This window comes from Papio anubis, chromosome 20 (genome assembly GCF_008728515.1).
Source record: "Papio anubis isolate 15944 chromosome 20, Panubis1.0, whole genome shotgun sequence".
Classification (NCBI taxonomy): domain Eukaryota; kingdom Metazoa; phylum Chordata; class Mammalia; order Primates; family Cercopithecidae; genus Papio; species Papio anubis.
In genome coordinates this window covers 40,608,637-40,628,706 of record NC_044995.1, presented here as the reverse complement: position 1 = coordinate 40,628,706, position 20,070 = coordinate 40,608,637, and the positions used below count along the sequence as shown (strand labels likewise).

General features: G+C 54.0%; 2 protein-coding genes across 7 annotated transcripts in view; one reads left to right on the top strand and one right to left on the bottom strand.

Moving 5' to 3' along the window:
• Positions 1–20,070, bottom strand: part of DOCK6 (dedicator of cytokinesis 6) — a 61,329-nt gene that overhangs the window by 32,343 nt on the left and 8,916 nt on the right. For all 6 annotated transcript variants that reach the window (XM_009193509.2, XM_009193506.2, XM_009193507.2 and 3 more), the window contains exons 3-21: positions 19,775–19,950; positions 19,475–19,543; positions 19,112–19,241; positions 17,862–18,074; positions 15,257–15,342; positions 12,938–13,004; positions 12,689–12,838; positions 10,741–10,821; positions 10,493–10,646; positions 10,181–10,308; positions 9,982–10,075; positions 8,965–9,127; positions 4,860–4,977; positions 4,718–4,788; positions 4,311–4,449; positions 4,122–4,223; positions 3,458–3,544; positions 3,010–3,241; positions 2,264–2,425 (exon numbers count right to left, since the gene is read on the bottom strand). In XM_009193509.2, the coding sequence (XP_009191773.2) occupies positions 2,264–2,425; positions 3,010–3,241; positions 3,458–3,544; positions 4,122–4,223; positions 4,311–4,449; positions 4,718–4,788; positions 4,860–4,977; positions 8,965–9,127; positions 9,982–10,075; positions 10,181–10,308; positions 10,493–10,646; positions 10,741–10,821; positions 12,689–12,838; positions 12,938–13,004; positions 15,257–15,342; positions 17,862–18,074; positions 19,112–19,241; positions 19,475–19,543; positions 19,775–19,950 (2,422 nt within the window). The remainder of the gene's footprint in view (positions 1–2,263; positions 2,426–3,009; positions 3,242–3,457; positions 3,545–4,121; positions 4,224–4,310; positions 4,450–4,717; positions 4,789–4,859; positions 4,978–8,964; positions 9,128–9,981; positions 10,076–10,180; positions 10,309–10,492; positions 10,647–10,740; positions 10,822–12,688; positions 12,839–12,937; positions 13,005–15,256; positions 15,343–17,861; positions 18,075–19,111; positions 19,242–19,474; positions 19,544–19,774; positions 19,951–20,070) is intronic.
• Positions 6,532–8,863, top strand: ANGPTL8 (angiopoietin like 8). The gene is made up of 4 exons (XM_009193505.4): positions 6,532–6,854; positions 7,055–7,216; positions 8,363–8,472; positions 8,578–8,863. Exons 1-4 carry the CDS (start codon positions 6,558–6,560, stop codon positions 8,603–8,605), a joined length of 597 nt encoding a protein of 198 aa, XP_009191769.2. The 5' UTR covers positions 6,532–6,557; the 3' UTR covers positions 8,606–8,863.

Sequence of the window (20,070 nt, the reverse complement as noted above, 5' to 3'; positions counted from 1 at the left end):
TATTTTTGCTGCTTCCTGGCTGAGAGACAGGGTTTCACTGTGTTAGCCAGGATGGTCTCGATCTCCTGACCTCGTGATCGCCCGGTCGGCCTCCCAAAGTGCTGGGATTACAGGCTTGAGCCACCAGCCCGGCCCGGCAACAGGATGCCCAGGCCCAGCCAGTTTAAGGCAGCAGTGAGTTATGATCGTGACTGCCTGCACGCCTAGCCTGGCCGACAGAGTAAGACCCTGACTGTTCCTTTTTTGTTTTAAGAAAGTTTCGCTCTTGTCAGCTGGAGTGCCATGTAAGTGAACTCGCTCACCTGCAACGCACCTGCCTCCTGGGTTTAAGCAATTCTCCTGCCTCAACCTCCTGAGTAGCTAGGATTACACAAATACCACATGCCCACCTATTTTTTTCACAAATGAGACAGAGTCTTCCCTCTGTCACCAGGCTATGGAGTGCAATGGAAGGCGATCTCAGCTCTTTGAGAACTCCTCAGGTTCATATGATTCTCCTGCCTCAGCCTCCCAGTAGCTGGGACTACAGGCATCGCCACCATGCCCAGCTCATTTTGCATTTTTAGTAGAAAGACTGCTGGCTGGCCAGGATGGTCTCGATGTGTTGACCTCGTGATCTGCCTGCCTCAGCCTCCAAAAGTGCTGGGATTACAGGCATTAGCCACTGCACCCGGCCTAATTTTCGTATTTTTAGTAGAGATGGGGTTTTACCATGTGTTGGCCAGGCTGGTCTCAAACTCCTGACCTCAGGTGATCCATCGCCTCAGCCTCCCAAAGAGCAGGATTACAGCTGTGAGGTCACCGTACCAGCCAGCCCCAGCTCTTAAAAAGAAGAGAAAAGAGGCAGGCGTGATGGCTCAAAACTCCCAGCTGGAGAGCAGGCAGGCGGATCACAGGTCAGGTCAGACCATCCTGTATACCAGTGAGCTCCCATCTCTACTAAAAAAAAATACAAAACTAGCCGGAGGCGGTGAAGCGGCGCCATAGTCCCAGCCTCGAGAAGGCGGGCAGAGATGAACAGGGCCGGGCACAGTGAGCTGAGATCCAGTCACTGCACTCCAGCCCTGGTGGCAAGCCGAGATCCGTCTCGAAAAAAAAAAAAAAAAAAAAAAAGAAGAAGAAAAAGAAAAACCCTGAAACTTACGACACATAGGGGTTGGTGTTTATTTGGCAAATTAAAAAAAAAAAAAAAAAAATCCAACTCTGTAGAGGGATTACCATTTTGTGCTAACCATTTTGTGTGGTTTATTATGTCATTTACTATGACCAGCGCCCCCATGAGGTGGGTACTATTATTATCGCTGTTTTGCAAAAGGAAAAACAGGCTCAGAGAAGTGACGTCACACGCTCAAGGTCACAGAGATTGTAGGTGGCAGGGCCAGGATTCACATCCAGGCGGTCCAGCTTCAGTCCCCGCTCCAAGCTACTGAAGAGGCTTGCTGACTGACTAAATCATTTTCCAGCCAAGCAAACAGAAACCACAGCCTAAGGATGGGGCAAAAGTGGGCAAGACATTATCTCTGTTGCAAGTTGCTCAAACCAGCCAAGGCCTGTGAGGCCTCAGGGCCTTTGCACATGCTATTCTCACTACTTGGATGCTCTTCTCCCAGATCTTTCTTTCCTTTTTTTTTTTTTTGAAACAGGGTCTTGCTCTGTCGCCCAGGCTGGAGTGCAGTGGCGTGATCTCGGCTCACTGCCACCTCCATTTCCCGGGTTCAAGTGATTCTTCTGCCTCAGCCTCCTGAGTAGCTGGGGCTATAGGCGTGTGCCACCACACCTGGCTAATTTTTTTTTTTTTTGAGACGGAGTTTCACTCTGTCACCCAGGCTGGAGTGCGGTGGCATGATCTTGGCTCACTGCAACCTCTGCCTCCCGGGTTCAAATGATTCGGCCCCCCTAGTAGCTGGGATTACAGGCACCTACCACCACACCTGGCTAATTTTTGTATTTTTAGTAGAGACGGGGTTTCACCATTTTGGCCAGGCTGGTCTTGAACTCCTGACCCCCTGAAGTGATCCACCTGCCTTGGCCTCCTAAAGTGCTGGGATTATAGGCATAAGCCACTGTGCCTGGCCCCAGCTAATTTTTGTATTTTTAGTAGAAACAGGGTTTCATCATGTTGGCCAGGTTGATCTCGATCTCCTGACCTCAAATGATCCATCCACCTCGGCCTCCCAAAGTCCTGGGATTACAAGTGCGAGCCACCGCACCCAGCCTCTTCTCCTAGATATTTCTTATCTCCCAGGGATTTCTACAAACTCACCATCCGGGAGGCTGGGCTCAGTGCCAGGCAGGCGAAATGCGTAGTGGATGTAGGCAGCCAGCTGTGGGCAGTGACCGCGGGCATCCTGGGCTGCCTCCAGGCTCCGGTGGACAAGGCTGACTACATGGGCCATTGCTTCAAAGGCTCCACGGCCCAGGTTCACTGCCGGGCAAAGCAGAGGTCAAGTTCCAGGGCCCAAGGCCTCTCACCTCCCCGCCCACTTTCCAAATATAAAGACATCAGGATTCGATTGATCATGTGCTCATTAAAGGGTCACAGATTTTTTTTTTTTTTTTTAGATGGATTTTTGCTCTTGTTGCCCTGGCTGGAGTGCAGTGGCATGATCTTGGCTCACTGAAACCTCTGCCTCTCAGGTTCAAGCAGTTCTCCTGCCTCAGCCTCCCAAGTAGCTGGGATTACAGGCACGTGCTACCACGCCCAACTAATTTTGTATTTTTACTAGAGATGGGGTTTCTCCATGTTGGTCAGGCTGGTCTTGAACTCCTGACCTCAGGTGATCTGCCCGCCTCGGCCTCCCACAGTGCTGGGATGACAGGCGTGAGCCGCCGTGCCCAGCCAAAGGGTCACAGAAGACCTTCTCTGGGTGTAGGGGACTGGGGGTCATTTATCAGATGAGACAAATGGCTAGAGAGGTAAATGGACCTATAGAAGTTCCCTCAGGACCTCAGGACTGAGGAGCCATGTGCTGGATGGGGAAACTGAGGTCTGAGGCCACATCCGCTTACCAATCTGGCCACTGATGATTGGGGGCCTGACGACCAGACGCACGAGCTTGTCCAGCACGTGGTGGGAGAAGGCCACAAGGGGTTCGGGGCTGGCCAGGCGCAGTGCTGCAAGACTGGCCCGCAGCTCCTGCTCCACGTTGCCCTCGCTCAGCACAGCGTCCTTGAGCCGGAATGGGAAGGCCCCCTCCTCCAGGACATGCACCAGGGTGAAGAATTTGTCCAGGTGGGGGTCCTGGGTAGGGACGTGGAGTGAGCAGGGTGGGGCCCCAGGGGACGAAGACCACCCCCACCTGAATCAGCAGCTTCCCTGAAAGCTGGGCCCAGCTGACCAAAGTCACGTCCAAGGCCCGAGGCCAGACCTCCCTGGCCATCGGCAACTGTTACTCAATCCTAGGGCAGGCAAGAGGGGAGCAGGGCAGGACTCTTGGGTTCCTGCCCCACCCCGTACCTGGGGGTGCACAGAGGACGCGGCCGTGAGCTCCACACTGAACACGCCCTTGTGACCGTCCACCCAGCGCATGCCCGGCAGCGCCACCTGTGGGAGGGAGGCACCGGGTGGGCACTGGTCAGCCCTCCCCGACTGATCAGGTCACCCAGCGGCCCCAGCCATTGCGACACTGTGGCGTGAGTATAGCCTGGTCTGGGGGTGCAACCAAGCACCCTGACTCCAGCCCTGGTCCCAGTAGACTGAGGGGGTCCACTGGGCAGGCTGGAAAACCCACATGCCAAGGAGGGGGGCAGAGAACGGAGACACAGGGTGAATGAACACTCATTGAGTAGGTCAGGAAACAGGATAGGAGGATTTGAGGCCTCGAGTCATTAATGATGGTGCATTCATGGGGAATGATAAGGCACTGCGGGGGCAGGGGACAGTGATCAGGAAGGCAAGCAGGGTGCTAAAGTGGGAATGGAGCAGAGATGCAACGGGAATCTTTGCGGAGGACAGGTAGGACACAGAGAGGCATTAATAAGGGGATAATGAGCTACACAGGGGCCCTGGAGGCACCAGTAGAGGCCAACAAGCCTCCCAGGATTGAAAGGAAGGAAGGCAGGTGACTCGGGAGTGCTTCTGGGGAGAGTGCATTGGCAGGCAGGCGCTCCGGGGCACATACATCGGGTGTGAGCACGGAATAGCTGGGCGGCGGCTGGTCCACGGACACTGGGAGACAGAAGGGGCCGGTCCTCAGGCGCCCATGCTGCAGCAGTGGGATCCACTGGGGAGAGGCTGGAGGTCAGGTCTGCAGCCAGGCTTGGGGACGAGGAGGGCTCAGGGGGAGGGAGGGAGGGAGGGGACGGCTCACAGTAAAGCCCACGGGCGTCTCCAGGGCAGTGCCCGGCCGGGGCTGGCAGCTGACATGGTAGAAGGTGAACAGCAGGTGATGGTTCTCTGTCACGCAGGCTGGAAGATGCAGCTTGAACTCCTCGTAGAACTCAGGGGACCTGGGAGAATCAGGCTGGGGGATCTACTGGGGGCTGGGCTCCCCACTGTCTGCCCCATCACCTCTGCCATGCCACACCTGCATTGCTGCTGGGCCTCACTGTCTCTGCTCTCTGCCTCAACTTCCCTCATTAGCACTCTGGGAGCCTCTACCTCTCTTCTTCTTCCTGCCCCCCATCTTCTCATCGATGCTGCCCTATGTGTATATATAAGGGACATCCTCCTATCCCCATGAGTGCCCCCGAGTTCCTCACGTGTCCCCCTACATACTTGTTATGGTAGACCACTGGTGTGAAGGCCTCGCGGGTAAATTCACTGCAGCTGGACTTGCCAAAGATGACCTGGCGGAGTGGATGCATGAGGAACCCATGGGGGATGCCCTCCCCTCCTTCCCTGGGGTGCAGTCACTGACCGGCAGGGCCTGGCTGGGGTCCTCGCCTGTCATGTACTGCACTCGCACGGCAAGGTTGCGCACGGAGCCCTGGCGGCTGCTGAAGTTGAGGCTGTGCGGGTACACGTACAGCAGGTTCCTGTCGGGGGCAGGATGGGGGTGTCAGAGGAACAGGGCCCCTGAAGGTGCACATATGAGGCTGGGGTGATGGGACAAGGCTGGCTGGGAGCACAGACAGTCCGGGAAGAGTGGGTCATGAGGCTGGGGCATTGAGGGCCAGGTGAGAGGTAATACAGGTATCAGGCAGGAGATAGGACAGAGGGCAGAAGGTGGAGGACAAGTGAGTACCCTCAAAGCACGGATTGGGAACAGCGTGGTAGAGGGTGGAAACACAGAAAGACATCAGAGGCACTCGTGGACACAGTGACACACAGAAGGCAGAGAAGAACGAAGCACTCGGGGCCAGAGTTCCAAGGTGGCTCAGGTGGCCAGTGGTCAAGCCTAAGCCCCACCCAAGGGCCTGACTGCCCTTCCCCTAGGAGGTCACTAGAATTATGTGGCCTATTTCTCAGGTGCGGAAACTGAGGCCAGAGTCAGAGTCCTGCCTCCTTCCCCCAGAGGCAACTCTGTGCAAGCCTTGACCTCTCTCTGGGCCTCAGTTTCCCTGTGTGTATAATGGGCACTTCAGGCCTTCCAGCTGAGCCTTTGTAACGATACTGATGATGATAAATAACAACAATGACAATAATTGCACCAAACACTATTACTACAACAATACAATAATTGCACCTACTGTGTGCCAGGCTCTGTTCTAAGCACTCAACATGAAATCACTCATTTACTTCTGACAAGTAGCTCATGAGGCAGGACTAACATCACCACCATTTTACAGGAGGGGAAACCAAGGTACTTGCACAATCTCCCAGGGAGTAAAATGGCAGTCAGTGGTGATCCGGGTATATGCACGTCTTGGAGATCAGGCTGTGTGACCTTGGGAGAGTCTCTGCCACCTGCACCTGCCCCCTTGGCTACTAACCAGGCCAATAAAAGCCCTCAATGCTTATAAAATCTTCACTATTGGCCGGGCACGGTGGCTCAAGCCTGTAATCCCAGCACTTTGGGAGGCCGAGATGGGCGGATCACGAGGTCAGGAGATCAAGACCATCCTGGCTAACACGGTGAAACCCCGTCTCTACTAAAAAATACAAAAAACTAGCCGGGCGAGGTGGCGGGCGCCTGTAGTCCCAGCTACTCGGGAGGCTGAGGCAGGAGAATGGCATAAACCTGGGAGGTGGAGCTTGCAGTGAGCTGAGATTCGGCCACTGCACTCCAGCCTGGGTGACAGAGCGAGACTCCGTCTCAAAAAAAAAACAAAAACAAAAACAAAAAACTTCACTATTATTACCATCATCATTGCGATGCCTATTCATAGATGGAGAAACAGGCTCAGCATGGTGAGTCTCAGGAACTCCCAGCGGGGTCTGGGGCCCGTCCTCTCCCAATGCCCCCCACCCACACCTGGCCCTGAGCCCCAGGAAGCGTGATCCCGGCGTGGCCCAGCCGGACATTTGTATGATGCAACTATCGCACCACCACCAGGCCCTTGTGCAATGCGGGGCACCCGGCTGGCCAGTTAACGATTGACTGGGGATCAGTGGGGGTGTGAGACATAAAAGGCTTCAGTGGCGGTGCTGTGGCTACACACTCAGACCCTCAGTCATGCCAGTGCCTGCTCTGTGCCTGCTGTGGGCCCTGGCAATGGTGATCCAGCCTGCCTCAGCGGCCCCCGTGGGCAGCCCAGAACTGGCAGAGCATGAGGAGCTGACCCTGCTCTTCCACGGGACCCTGCAGCTGGGCCAGGCCCTCAATGGTGTGTACAAGACCACGGAGGGACGGCTGACAAAGGCCAGGAACAGCCTGGGTCTCTATGGCCGCACAGTGGAACTCCTGGGGCAGGAGGTCAGCCGGGGCCGGGATGCAGCCCAGGAACTTCGGGCAAGCCTGTTGGAGACTCAGGTGGGCACCGCAGCTGCGACACTGTGGGGTGGCCAGGAGTTCGAAGAGGAGTTCATGTCTAGGGTAACCAACCATCCTGGTTTGCCCAGGACTGAGGGGATTCCTGGGATACAAAATTTTCAGCAATAAACTCAGGCAAATCCTTAGGTACACAAAGATGAGTTGGTCATCCTACTAGTGACCCCCTGTTTATTAAGCAGATGGAGGAGGATATTCTGCAGCTGAAGGCAGAGGCCATAGCCGAGGTGCTGGAGGAGGTGGCCCAGGCACAGAAGGTGCTACAGGACAGTGTGCGGCGGCTAGAAGTCCAGCTGAGGAGCGCCTGGCTGGGCCCTGCCTACCAAGAATTTGAGGTCTTAAAGGTAAGGGGCTCCCCCAGCCCTAGCAGGCTGAGACCCTGATCCCCGGCCAGAACTCACTTCTGCACCTAAGTCCCAAAGACCTCCCAGATCAGCCTCCCAGCTCTGTGGCCTCTACTCTGCATGTCCCCAGACAAAAACCAAGTCCTTTTGTGTGCCTCAGTTTTCCATTTGCAAATAAGGGCAACACCTGGTGTCTCACAGTAGGGCCAGGTACTCAATGCAGGTGAAATATTCAGCATGGGGCGGGCACACAGTTGGCGCTCAATAAATTCTTTTTTTTTTTTTTTTATCAGACAGAGTCTCACTGTCACCCAGGTTGGAGTACGGTGGCATGATCTTGGCTCAGTGCAACCTCCACCTCCTGGGTTCAAGTAATTCTCCTGCTTTAGCCTCCAGAGTAGCTAGAATTACAGGTGCACCAGCTAATTTTTGTATTTTTAGTACAGATGGCATTTCACCATGTTGGCCAGGCTGGTCTCAAACTCCTGACCTCAAGGGATCTGCCTACCTTGGTTTCCCAAAGTGGTGGGATTACAGGTGTGAGCACCTGGCCAATAAATTCTTACTACTAGAGAAACTAGTAATATTTTGTAAGCACCCAATAAGTACCCAGCACTGTTCTATGCCCTTTAATAATCCATACAATGGCCGGGCTTGGTGGTTCACATCTGTAATCCCAGCACTTTGGGAGGCTGAGGCGGGTGGATCACTTAAGGTCAGGAGTTGGAGACCAGCCTGGCCAACACGGTGAAACCCCATCTCTACTAAAAATACAAAAAATTAGCTGGGCCTGGTGGCACGTGACTGTAGTTCCAGCTACTCAAGAGGCTTAGGTAGGAGAATTGCTTGAACCCGGGAGGTGGAGGTTGCAGTGAGGTAAGATCATGTCACTGCATTCCAGCCTGGGTGACAGAGCGAGACTTTGTCTCAAAAAAAAAAAAAAAAAAAAAAAAATCCATACGATGTTTATCACCTCCCCATGAAGTGAGTCCTATTTTATCCCCATTGTACAGATGGAGAAACTGAGGCCAAAGAGCATTGCTGACTTGCTGGGTCACACAGATACAATAGCGGGGCCAGGGCAGGGGGTCAGGAGATGGGAGGTGAGGTGGCTGTCAGCTGAGGTTTCCATTCTGACCCCCACAGGCTCACGCTGACAAGCAGAGCCACATCCTGTGGGCCCTCACAGGCCACGTGCAGCGGCAGAGGCGGGAGATGGTGGCACAGCAGCATCGGCTGCGACAGATCCAGGAGAGGTGAGCCTGGCGGGGGTTTGGGAGGCAGGGCAGTTGGATGGGGGGTGCACAGGGCAGCTGAAAAGGGGCCCCCTCACCTGGGATGAGCCACATCTCCCTCCCCAGAATCCACAAAGCGGCGCTCCCAGCCTGAATCTGCCTGGATGGAACTGAGGACCAACCATGCTGCAAGGAACACTTCCACGCCCCATGAGGCCCCTGAACAGGGAGGAGCTGCCTGTTCACTAGGATCAGCCAGGGCGCCGGGCCCCACTTCTGAGCACAGAGCAGAGACAGACGCAGGCAGGGACAAAGGCAGAGGACGTAGCCCCATTGGGGAGGGGTGGAGGAAGGATGTGTACCCTTTCATGCCTACACACCCCCCTTATTAAAGCAGAGTCGTGGCATCTCACCCAGGGTGTCTGTGTGTGTCCTCGGCTTAGGGAGACCCCACCCAGCATGATGTACGAATACCTTGCATTCAAGTGCCCAGCTGGGCCCCAGATGCCGTACCTATAGCTGGTATGGGGGGCATAGACTTCGCGAGCAGGGAACTCCAGGATCTCCTTGGTGGGCCGGCCCCTGGGGTCCGGGTAGGGCTTGATATGAAGCAGCTCGGGGGAGAGGCAGAAGTGGGGATTTTCCGGAGCTGGAGAAATGTCGATCTTGAGCTGGGCTGGGAAGGGAAGAACTGGTTTGCACCTGCCTGGGAGCCTCCCGGCCCAGCCCACCCTGTCTGGGCTGTGGAGTCAGGGCAGGCTCTCCCACGATGTTCTCTGTGGACTGGGGGCTGTGTCCCTCAGGTGCCAAGTCCAGAGATTGCCCTCAACTCTGCTGTCTCTCATCCTACAGTTTGTTTTTGTTTTCGTTTTTCTTTTTAAGTGGAATCGGGCTCTGTCGCCCAGGCTGGAGTGCAGTGGGGCGATCTTGGCTCACTGCAACCTCTGCCTCCCCAGTTCAAGTGATTCTCCTGCCTCAGCCTCCCAGGTAGCTGGGATTACAGGTGTGTGCCACCACACCAGGTGAATTTTTGTATTTTTAGTAGAGACGGAGTTTCACCGTGTTGGCCAGGCTGGTCTCAAACTCCTGACCTCAAGTGATCTGCATACCTCGGCCTCCCAAAGTGCTGGGATTACAGGTATGAGCCGCTGCACCTGGCCCCCAGGCTGGTCTTGAGCTCCTGCACTCAAACGATCTTCCTCCTGCCTCAGTATCCTAAAGTATTGGGGTTACAGGCTTGAGCCACTGCACCCCAGCCTTACCCCTACATTTGATCAACTCTGCCCCCAGGACCCCTGCCTGCCCTGCTGCCATTATCCACCCATTATCCACCCTATATCCATCTTATTAATTCTGCTTCTTGTCTATGGTCCTCATTAGAAGGCACAGTTAGCCCCCGAGGTCAGGGATTTGTCTATCAAGGTCACGGTTGGGTCTCTGATGCCCCTGGCACAGTAGGTGCTCTCGGTGTAGGTTTGTTGAGTGACTGAGTGAGAGTGATACTTCTTGTGTACGGGGTGTGTCACGCACCAGTCACAGGACGTAGTCGCCGCAGCAGGGACGACGGGCGCCTCATGTCAGCCAGGAACTTGAAGAGGTCCTCGTCACTAAGTCGCTCAGCCTCCTACATGGGACCCGCTCCCGTCAGCCTGGGCCGGGGGGCTAGGGGTCCCCAGGGCTGATGCAGCCAGCGGGGAGAAGGGGAGTCCCTGGCCCCGGGGTAGGACACCTGCTTAAAGAAGTTTGTGACAGTTAGCGTGGCTGGGCGGAAGCCAGAGAAACTGCAGGCGTCGTCCCCACTACTCGCCCGGTCCTGGGGCCCCCGACGGCGGCGGTCTGTCCAAGCTGGCCGGCGCTCTAGAGGAGGGAGTGACAATGACAAAAGGGGGACCAAGATGAAACAAGGAGACTCAGGGGCGGCACAGTTCGGCCAGCAGAGGGCGCACCCCACTCGCTCCGTAGCCCCGCCCCAGGCCTGTCAGCACCACCCTTTAGCCCCGCCCCGATTCCCGCCCCAGGGCTGTTAGCCCCGCCTCCTCACCGCCCTCCGAGTCAGAGTCCCGGTCCAGCTGCCCAGCGCTGCTCACGATGTTGGCCAAGTGCACGGCCGTCCAGGCAAAGGGCATGCGGTAGCGGCCCAGGCGGGTGCAGAACTGCTCAGCCGCCAGGCGCAGCTTCTCTAGCTTCTCTTTGTTCTATGGGGAGACCCCCGTCCCCTGCCAGCTCAGCATCCTAGCCCTGCTGAGTCAGGAATCTGGCCTGCCCCTGGTTCAGCCCCCACACACTTACCTTGGCTGTGTCTACTTCTTTCATCACCATGTAAGGCTCACAGCACTCACTGATGTCCCCTTGCTGAAGCACCTTCTCCAACTGCGGGGCAGATGAATGAATCCAGTGAGGCGCCGCCCGAACGCTCTGTTCCTTCCTACTGACTCCCCAGCCTCCAGGACCCCTCATGGGCCCTCAGACACTCCTATCATATGAAGGCTTTTGCTCCAACACCTCCCATGGCTCCCACTGTCCTTAGGATCAAGGGTTAGTGCTTGACCTGCCTGGTGGCTACTCCCTCCCATTCTTCAGATCCACCCCCAAACTCCAAGCCCACCTTTAGCTGGTGATATTTTCCCTACATTTACTTATTTATTTACATTTATGTATGTATGTATGTATGTATGTATTATAGAGACAGGGGTCTCGCTATGTTGCCCAGGCTGGTCTCAAACTCCTGGGCTCAAGTGATGCCCCCACCTCTGCCTCCCAAAGTGCTGGGATAACAGGCATGAGCCATCACGTCCCCGGCTTGCCATGCAAATTTTTTTTTTTTTTTGAGATACAGTCTTGCTTTGTCGCCTAGGCTGCAGTGCAGTGACGTGATGTCCGCTCACTGCAAGCTCCGCCCCCTCCGGGTTCATGCCATTCTCCTGCCTCAACCTCCTGAGTAACTGGGACTACAGGCACCTGCCACCACACCTGGCTAATTTTTTTGTATTTTTAGTAGAAACAGGGTTTCACTATGTTTGCCAGGATGGTCTCGATCTCCTGACCTCGTGATCCGCCCGCCTTGGCCTCCAAAAGTGCTGGGATTACAGGCGCGAGCCACCGCGCCCGGCCTTTTTTTTTTTTTTTTTTTTTTTTTTAAGACAGAGTTTCCCCTGTTGCCCAGGCTGAAGTTCGTGGTGGGATCTCAGCTCACTGCAACCTCTGCCTCCTGAGTTCAAGCGATTCTCCTGCCTCAGCCTCCTAAGTAGCTGGGATTACAGGCATGACCCACCACACCTGGCTTTTTTTTTTTTTTTTTTTTTTGAAATGGAGTCTCGCTCTATCACCCAGACTGGAATGCAATGATGCAATCTCGGCTCACTGCAACCTCTGCCTCCCGGGTTCAAGCAATTCTCCTGCCTGAGCCTGGACAGTAGCTGGGATTACAGGCACCTGCTACTACGCCAGCTAATTTTTATATTTTTAGTAGAGAATGGGTTTCACCATGTTGGCCAGGTTGGTCTCGAACTCCTGGGCTAAAGCGATCCTCCCGTCTCAGCCTCTCAAAGTGCTAGGACTACAGTCATGAGTCACCGTGCCTGGCCTTCCCTACATTTTTCTTTGTTAGTGTAAACAGAGGCCACTCTGGACATGGCTCTGAGCCATGAGGCCTAGACTCCAATCCTGACCACTCAGGGGCTGTGAGACCCTGGGCAGTGGGACCCTAGCTACTCTGTGCCTCAGTTTCCCCAATGGGAGCCATAGCACCCCTCCACCTTGGGGCCTGTGGTGAGGACTGAAGGTGGGATCCCTGTGAAACGTGACCGTAGCAGCACCTGCCTGTGGACACATCATTGCAACCTAATTGAAGATTTTGAGAAAAGCAACTTGTCCTCACTCCCAGAAAGAGAAAATCTCAAATGAGGGTACCAACTAGGTCTTTCATCTGTCCACAAACTTCCCAACAGCATCTCACCTGCCTCCGAGGACCCCAGCCTGTCACATGTGCCCAGGGATGGTTTTTCTTCCCAGGCTGCCCACTTATGGTTCTCAGCTCAACTGTCGCCTCTCCCTGGAAGCCCTCGGTGATTTCTCCCCACCTGAGTTGGGTTAGGGACCTCCTCCCGGCCTGTGTGACCCCGGCAACAGCCCTGATTACCCTTCTTGGTGATGTATCTGTCTCATGCTGTGAAGGCAGGGACTGAACCAGTGACAGGCATTCGGTATTACCACCCCCTTGCCCAGCCCCAGCAGGCACCTTGATGACCAGGAAGATGTCAGGTGAGGGGTAGGTCACGGAGAAGATGGCAGAGCGGGCCAAGGTGGAGATGGCAGGGTGGGTGCCATGAGCCCGAAGCAGCCCCTTTATGGAGTCCGAGTTCAGGTCGAAGTAGAAGTTCTCCGAGATCTGGGGACACCAGAGGCAGCTGGGCCACTACCTCTAGGAAGCCCACAGCCCCCCAACAAGGAGGAGGAAGGGGAGGAAAGAGAAAAAAGGGGCTCCTACCTTCTTTTTCTCCCGCACGTCATACAGAGCCAAGATCCCAAAGATGGGCTCAATTTCAATCTCAAACCTACAAGTAAATGGGAGGGAGGGGGTTCTCCTTAATACTTCCCGCCATCCACACACCCCACTCCCTCTTGGGGCCCAAGGTGGAGGGCATCTGACTCCCACTGGGCCACATGGAACCGCCACTTAAGGGCTTGTAGAAAAGGTACATCTCATTTTGCAAAAGGGGAAACTGAGGCACTAAAGTTTTTTTTATTTTTTTTTTGAGACAGAGTCTTGCTCTTTTGCCCAGGCTGGAGTGCAGTGGCGCGATCTTGGCTCACTGCAACCTCTGCCTCCTGGGTTTAAGCAATTCTCCTGCTTCAGCCTCCTGAGTAGCTGGGACTACAGGCACGTGCCACCACGCCTGGCTAATTTTCTCTTTGTTTTTTCTTTTTTGAGATGGAGTATCGCTGTCTCACCCAGGCTGGAGTGCAGTGGTGCGATCTCAGCTCACTGCAAGCTCCGCCTCCCGGGTGCATGCCATTCTCCTGCCTCAGCCTCTGAGTAGCTGGGACTACAGGTGCCCACCACTGCGCCCGGCTAATTTTTTGTGTTTTTAGTAGAGACAGGGTTTCACTGTGGTCTCGATCTCCTGACCTCGTGATCCGTCCACCTCGGCCTCCCAAAGTGCTGGGATTATAGGCATGAGCCACTGTGCCCGGCCAATTTTTTGTGTTTTTAGTAGAGACAGGGTTTCACCATGTTGGCCAGGCTGGTCTCGATCTCCTGACCTCGTGATCCGCCCATCTCGGCCTCCCAAAATGCTGGGATTACAGGCGTGAGCCACCGTGCCCGGCCGACACTGAAACTTTTTTTTCCCCCTTCCTACACCCTTAGTAAGTAACTCACACAGAGTTCCTCCTCCCTGCAACCACAGCCCTTTTTCAGTTGGCATGGGGGCAGTTTTGGGCTCAACAATCCCCACATCTTGAAATTCTCAACTTCTGGGCTTCCCCGTCTCTCTTTTCTGGGGTGTCATCTGCCACCACTGTCACGCTGCATGGAGTTCCCATCTCGCTCACCTGAATGGCCACCATAAGTCCTTCCCTGTCTTACTCTACCTTGCTGGCCTCCGCTCACCATGCACCTCCAAACTGAAACACTGAGTACTCCCCGTTACATCCCTTCCATCCTCTCTATTCAGCCAGTTCCTCTTCCTCACTGAGTCTCCACGTACACGTCCCTCTGCAAGGGAAGCTGTCCCAGATACCCGCTCCTACCCCTCAAGCTGGGTCAGGAGCCTCCTCCAGGACTCTACACACTTTCAGTGTCACTTATCCTGGCTCTGCGTGGTCATTACATGGTTATGTGTCCTGTATACAGTAGGGACTTCATAAATGTTTTTTTTTGTTTGTTTTTTGAGGCTGGAGTGCAGTGGCACAATCTCAGCTCACCGCAACCTCCGTTCTCCGGGTCAAGTGATTCTCCTGCCTCAGCCTCCTGAGTAGCAGGGATTACAGGTGCCTGCCACCACGTCTGGCTAATTTTTTTTTTTAGTAGAGATGGTGTTTTGCCATGTTGGCCAGGCTGGTCTCAAACTTGGCTCTGGTGATCCGCCCACCTCGCTTCCTAAAGTATTAGGATTACAGGTGGGAGCCACCGCGCCCGGCCAGTAAGTGTTTGTTGAATGACTGGATGAGCCCACAGAGCCAGTTCCCAATCCTTGTGTTTAGGGCAGGAGGCCCACCCAGGCCTCAGGCCAGCATGGAGCCTCCCTTTCCTGCCCTGATCCAAGCAGGAACTCGGGGTGGGGAGAGGCAGGGCCAGGCTCAGGTCCAAGTCCACATCCTGTTCAACTCTGTTCCCACGCACTTCTGCTGCTCCCTGGGGGCTGGTGTGGAGGGGGCTGAGAGCCAGGCCCAGGGTCACTAGCACCCGCCCCAAAGCCTCCCAGCCAAACCCTGGATCCCAGCAGCAGGGCCGGCAAGCGCCAGACTCCAGCTTCACAAGTTGTATGGTCTTGGCACCATGATGTTACCACTCTGTGCCTCAGTTTCCCCACCTTTGCCCACTTCATGAGGTTGTGGTGAAGATTAGATGGGTTCATATACATGAAAGGCTGAGAACTGATCCTGGCATACAATTGGCACTTAAGAATTGGCGACTTGGGATAACGAAAAAGGAAGTCTTACTTCCCCCTATAAAAGCCCATAGGTGGCCACATAGGTGACAGGGCCGCACACGGTAATGGCACTACTCATGTAGTGTGTACCCCACCGGAACCCACGCGGTCCTTTCACGCATCTAAGAAGAGGGACACATCGGTACACTCACTTGAGCGACAGACACTTGACCAAGATCCTCTGTCCAAAGTGCTCGCGGGGTGGCTCTGGGCGGCTACAGCGTTCCACGGCTTCGTCCTGCCAAGAGTCGGGGGCAGGAGCTGCAGGGGAGCAGCTGGGACATCCTCCAGGAAGGGTCTGGAGCGCCCAGCTTCAGACCAGCTCTACCCCAGCCTGACTAACCGTCTTTCTGTCCCTGCCTCTGAGCCTTTACACATGCTGTTCCCGTGCCTGGAATGCCCGTCTTCTCCCGCTCCTCCTTGTCTGGCTAATGTCTGCTCACTGTTCATATATACTTCTGCTATATAGAGGTACATAGTAGGTGTCCATGTATAGAAGCTTTTTTTTTTTTTAAATGGAGTCTCACTCTGTCGCCCAGGCTGGAGTGCAGTGGTGTGATCTTGGCTCACTGCAACCTCTGCCTTCCAGGTTCATGTGATTCTCCTGCCTCAGCCTCTGGAGTAGCTGGGATTGCAGCTTAGCCAACCCTTCCTCCAGGAAGTCCTCCCTGATCCCTGAGGCCTGGGCAGGCACCTCTTCAGGTGCCCACAATGTCCTGGTGTAAGGAGCCATGGTGGCTGGGACACTGAGGACCGTGTGAGGGACAATTACCAGCACCTCATCATGGCACTACTCTGTCTGGGTTATAAGCTCCTAGTAGAGAGGTCTCTCCTCCACCAGTGAACTCTGAAGGCAGGGACTGGGTCTCTCTATTCATGGCTATATCCCCAATGCCAACAATACAGTGGGTACCCAAACATGTTAGTCAAATTATTATAGAGGTATACAATAGGTACCTACTAAAAGTTGGTTGGATGAACATAAGCACATACAGAAAGCATCCAATAAATGCTGATTGGCGAAATAGGGATATATACCCAATAAGGCACTCAATAAGTACTGATTGAATAAATATGGGTGTATATAGTAAGCACTCAATAAATGGCTAAATACAAACACAGGAGTATACACTAGGTACCAAATAAATGTTGGTTGGATAAAAATAGGCGTATGTGGTAGGTGTTCAATAAATATTGGTTGATTAAATAGAGAACTATACAGTAGGCATTCATGTATTGAATAAATATAGGGATTATACAGTTGGTACCCAATACATGCTTGTTGGATAAATAATTTTTAAAAATTTATTTTCTGGCCGGGTGCAGTGGCTCATGCCTGTAATCCCAGCACTCTGGGAGGCTGAGGCGGGTGGATCACAAGGTCAGGAGTTTGAGACCAGCCTGGCCAACATGTTGAAACCCCATCTCGGCCGGGCGCGGTGGCTCAAGCCTGTAATCCCAGCACTTTGGGAGGCCGAGACGGGCGGATCACGAGGTCAGGAGATCGAGACCATCCTGGCTAACATGGTGAAACCCCGTCTCTACTAAAAATACAAAAAAAAAAAACTAGCTGGGCGTGGTGGCGGGCGCCTGTAGTCCCAGCTACTCGGAGGCTGAGGCGGGAGAATGGCGTGAGCCCGGGAGGTGGAGCTTGCAGTGAGCCGAGATCGCGCCACTGCACTCCAGCCTGGGCGACAGAGCGAGACTCCGTCTCAAAAAAAAAAAAAAAAAAAAAAGAAACCCCATCTCTACTAAAAATACAAAAATTAGCCAGGCATGGTGGCACACGCCTGTAGTCCCAGCTACTCAGGAGGCTGAAGCAGAAGAATCGCTTGAACCCAGGAGGTGGAGGTTGCAGTGAGCTGAGATCGTGCCACTGCACTCCAGCTTGGGCGACAGAGCGAGACTCATCTCAAAAAAAAAAAATTTATTTTATGTATGTTTTTACCTTTCCTATGGCGTTGATGGTTGGATAAATATAGGAGTATATAGTAGGTGTCCACATATAAAAGCTATTGAATAAACTTAGGAGATACAGTAGGTGCCCACTAAATGCTGGTTAGCTAACTATAAAAGTACACAGTAGGTGTCCATATACAGAAGCTATCTTTTTTTTTTTTTTAAGTCTCGCCTCAGCCTCCCAAAGTGCTGGGATTACAGGTATGAGCCACCACGCCCAGCCAGAAGCTACTTTTTTTGTTTTTGTTTTTGTTTTTTTTGAGACAGAGTTTTGCTCTGTTGTCTAGGCTGGAGTGCAGTGATGTTGATCTCAGCTCACTGCAGCCTTGGCCTCCCGGGTTCTGGCGATTCTCATGCCTCAGCCTCCTAAGTAGCTGGGATTACAGGCACCTGCCACTATACCTGGTTAACTTTTGTATTTTTAGTAGAGACGGGGTTTCGCCATGTTGACTGGTCTTGAACTCCTGGCCTCAAGTGATCTGCCCACCTTGGCCTCCCAAAGTGCTGGGATTACAAGCCTGAGCCACCATGCCTGGCCTAGAAACTATTGAATAAGCATAGGGTATACAGTAGGCACCCAATACATGCTGGTTGGATATAGGGGTATATAGAAGGTGTCCACATATAGAATCTATTTAATAAACATAGGATATACAGTAGGTGCCCAATAAACGCTGATTAGATTACTATAGGGGTATATAGTAGATGTCCATCTATAGAAGCTATTGAATAAACATGAAGTATACAATAGGCACCCAGTAAATGCTGGTTGGCTGATATCTGGGAAGGGGCACCTACCTCGTCAGGCGCCGGGTAGAGGGTAAGCAGGGCCGGGGGCCGGTGCTGCCGTCGAAGGCTTTCATTGCGCCGGTCCACATCTTCTGGGGCCGCCCGCTCTAGCAGCGAGGGCAGCAATGAGTCAGCTGCCAGGTTCCTCAGGTCGAAGATGCTAGAGGCACCACTGCTTCGAGGGGTGTCTTCCGGGGAGCCTGAGCCGCGCCGGGAGTCATTCTGCCAGTGGACAATGAGCAAGCACTGAGTGCCAGCTGTATACACCCTCACCACACTCTGGTGAGAGTGTCCTCAAACTCATTCTAGAGATGGGGAAATTGAGGGTCAGGGGCTGAGGGTCATCACTCTAAGGATCACGTGGAGGTTTTGCCTACCCTCTTTCCAGAAACTTCTGTCTGGAGAGCCTCCCAATTTTTACCATTGTTGAGGGAGGCTACTCTTTATCCCACATTTGGGGCTTCAGGTGATTCTTATCTGGCCAGTCAGAACACATCCACCCACCCTAGGGGCTGGCTCCAAGGGCCTGGGCTGGGCCAATGAGAGCCTTCCCTGGGACTTTGTTCACTGTTGCCAGAGAAGGAGAGAGTTCCTCCTGACCTTCCTGCACTGGATCAAATCTCAGCTCAGCTCTGTGACACTGAGTCTCTGACCCCCAACTCTAAGGGCCTCAGTTTCCCCATGTACATCTAAACATAATAACAAAATTAGCCGGCATGGTGGCCCATGCCTGTAATCCCAGCTACCCGGGAGGCTGAGGTGGGAGCATCGCTTGAACCCAGGAGGTGGAGGTTGCAGTGAGCTGAGATTGTGCCACTGTACTCCAGCCTGGGTGACAGAGTGAGACTCCATCTCAAAATAATAAATAAACTTACTTAAAATAATAATAATAATGAAAACAACAATAATCTTTGGAATAATTACGGTTGGTATACAGTAAGTGCCCAGTAAATGTTGACTGACAAAATACAGGCTCAAGGCCTCTAAGAACCTTGCTGTGCCTCAGTTTCCTCACCTGGGTGTAATGGCTGCCCTGACTCCTAGGATGAAAGGAGAGGACACATATAAAGCCTTTAGTATACCCTAAGCACTCAATAAATGTTTACAATTATGACCCCTAACTTTTTACTCATGGGGACTGATGCAATTCCTTTTGAGCTCAAGACTGTTTGGGTCATTTCCTGTCACAGGTGACCAAAACCTGAGACTGGAGCCTCCACACATACCCCTTCAGTGACCCCAGCCAGGGAATTCCTCACCGAGTCCTCAGGGCCGGACCTCTCGTCTCCAGAAGCATCCTGCTCAAAGACCTGGCGGGGGAGGCCCTTCTGTCGCTCTCGCTGTGTCTCCGTGGTGACGGGGCTGTATGCTGCACTCAGGTACTGATACCTAGCAGGAAACGAGGCTGGGCAGGTAGGGAGGGCTGAGGGCCCCCAGGGGCTCCCCAGTGTGTTCCGACACACCTACTCGGCCCCTACGAAGCCACCCTCCTCGTGCTCCACCTGACAAGTTTGCCTGCTCTTGCAGGGACAATGGGCAGATACACAGTAGGACCGGCTGCAGACATCAGCTCAGCCCTTTTGGGTTCCGAACCCCCTGAGCTGCCCCCAAGTCAGACTCACCTTCTGTGGACGATGACCCAGTCCTCGATATACATCTCCACTGCAGCCCTCACCTGAGCATCCAGTTTTCTGTAGCAAAAGAAGATCAGGGTAAACAGAGGCAGGGTCTCTGCGAATCCTTCTGCTAAGCCTGTAAGGTTGGCACTGTCCTGCCTATTCCAGACAGGGAGAGACAGAGGCTCAGAGAAAAAGCATGGCTTGTCCAAGGTCACGGCCCAGCCAGAAGCTGAACTCGGGCGGTTGATGTGGATGGCAGAGACAGAGTGGAATCACAGGCTGAGAGGGTGTGGGGCTACCCACTCATCCTTGGGGATCCCGGGCTCTGTGGTCCGGCATTCCCGGGGCTGCAGCAGCAGCTCCAAGTCGTCAGCTGGGAATTCGACCAGGTCCCTGAGGGGCCCGGGCTCAGCATCTGGTGGCCGGCTCAGAAGTACATCCTCAAAGTCCAGGGGCTCGACAACTTCAGTCAGTGGGACCTGGATTGGAGCAAAGTGGCTGTGATCGCACTGCCCAGGAGGCTGAGAGTGGAGGCGTGAGGCAGGGGTGGGTGCGTGCTGGCTTCAAACTCAAATAGGAGGGCGGTGGGAGCCATGGAG

What these genes read in the sequence shown, in the direction of transcription:
- ANGPTL8 (XM_009193505.4), top strand. Translation starts at nt 6,558, where the DNA reads ATGCCAGTGCCTGCTCTGTGCCTGCTGTGGGCCCTGGCAATGGTGATC. An exon ending in AAGAATTTGAGGTCTTAAAG is followed by an intron (nt 7,217 to 8,362) that starts GTAAGGGGCTCC and finishes TGACCCCCACAG; the next exon opens with GCTCACGCTGACAAGCAGAG. An exon ending in CTGCGACAGATCCAGGAGAG is followed by an intron (nt 8,473 to 8,577) that starts GTGAGCCTGGCG and finishes CTCCCTCCCCAG; the next exon opens with AATCCACAAAGCGGCGCTCC.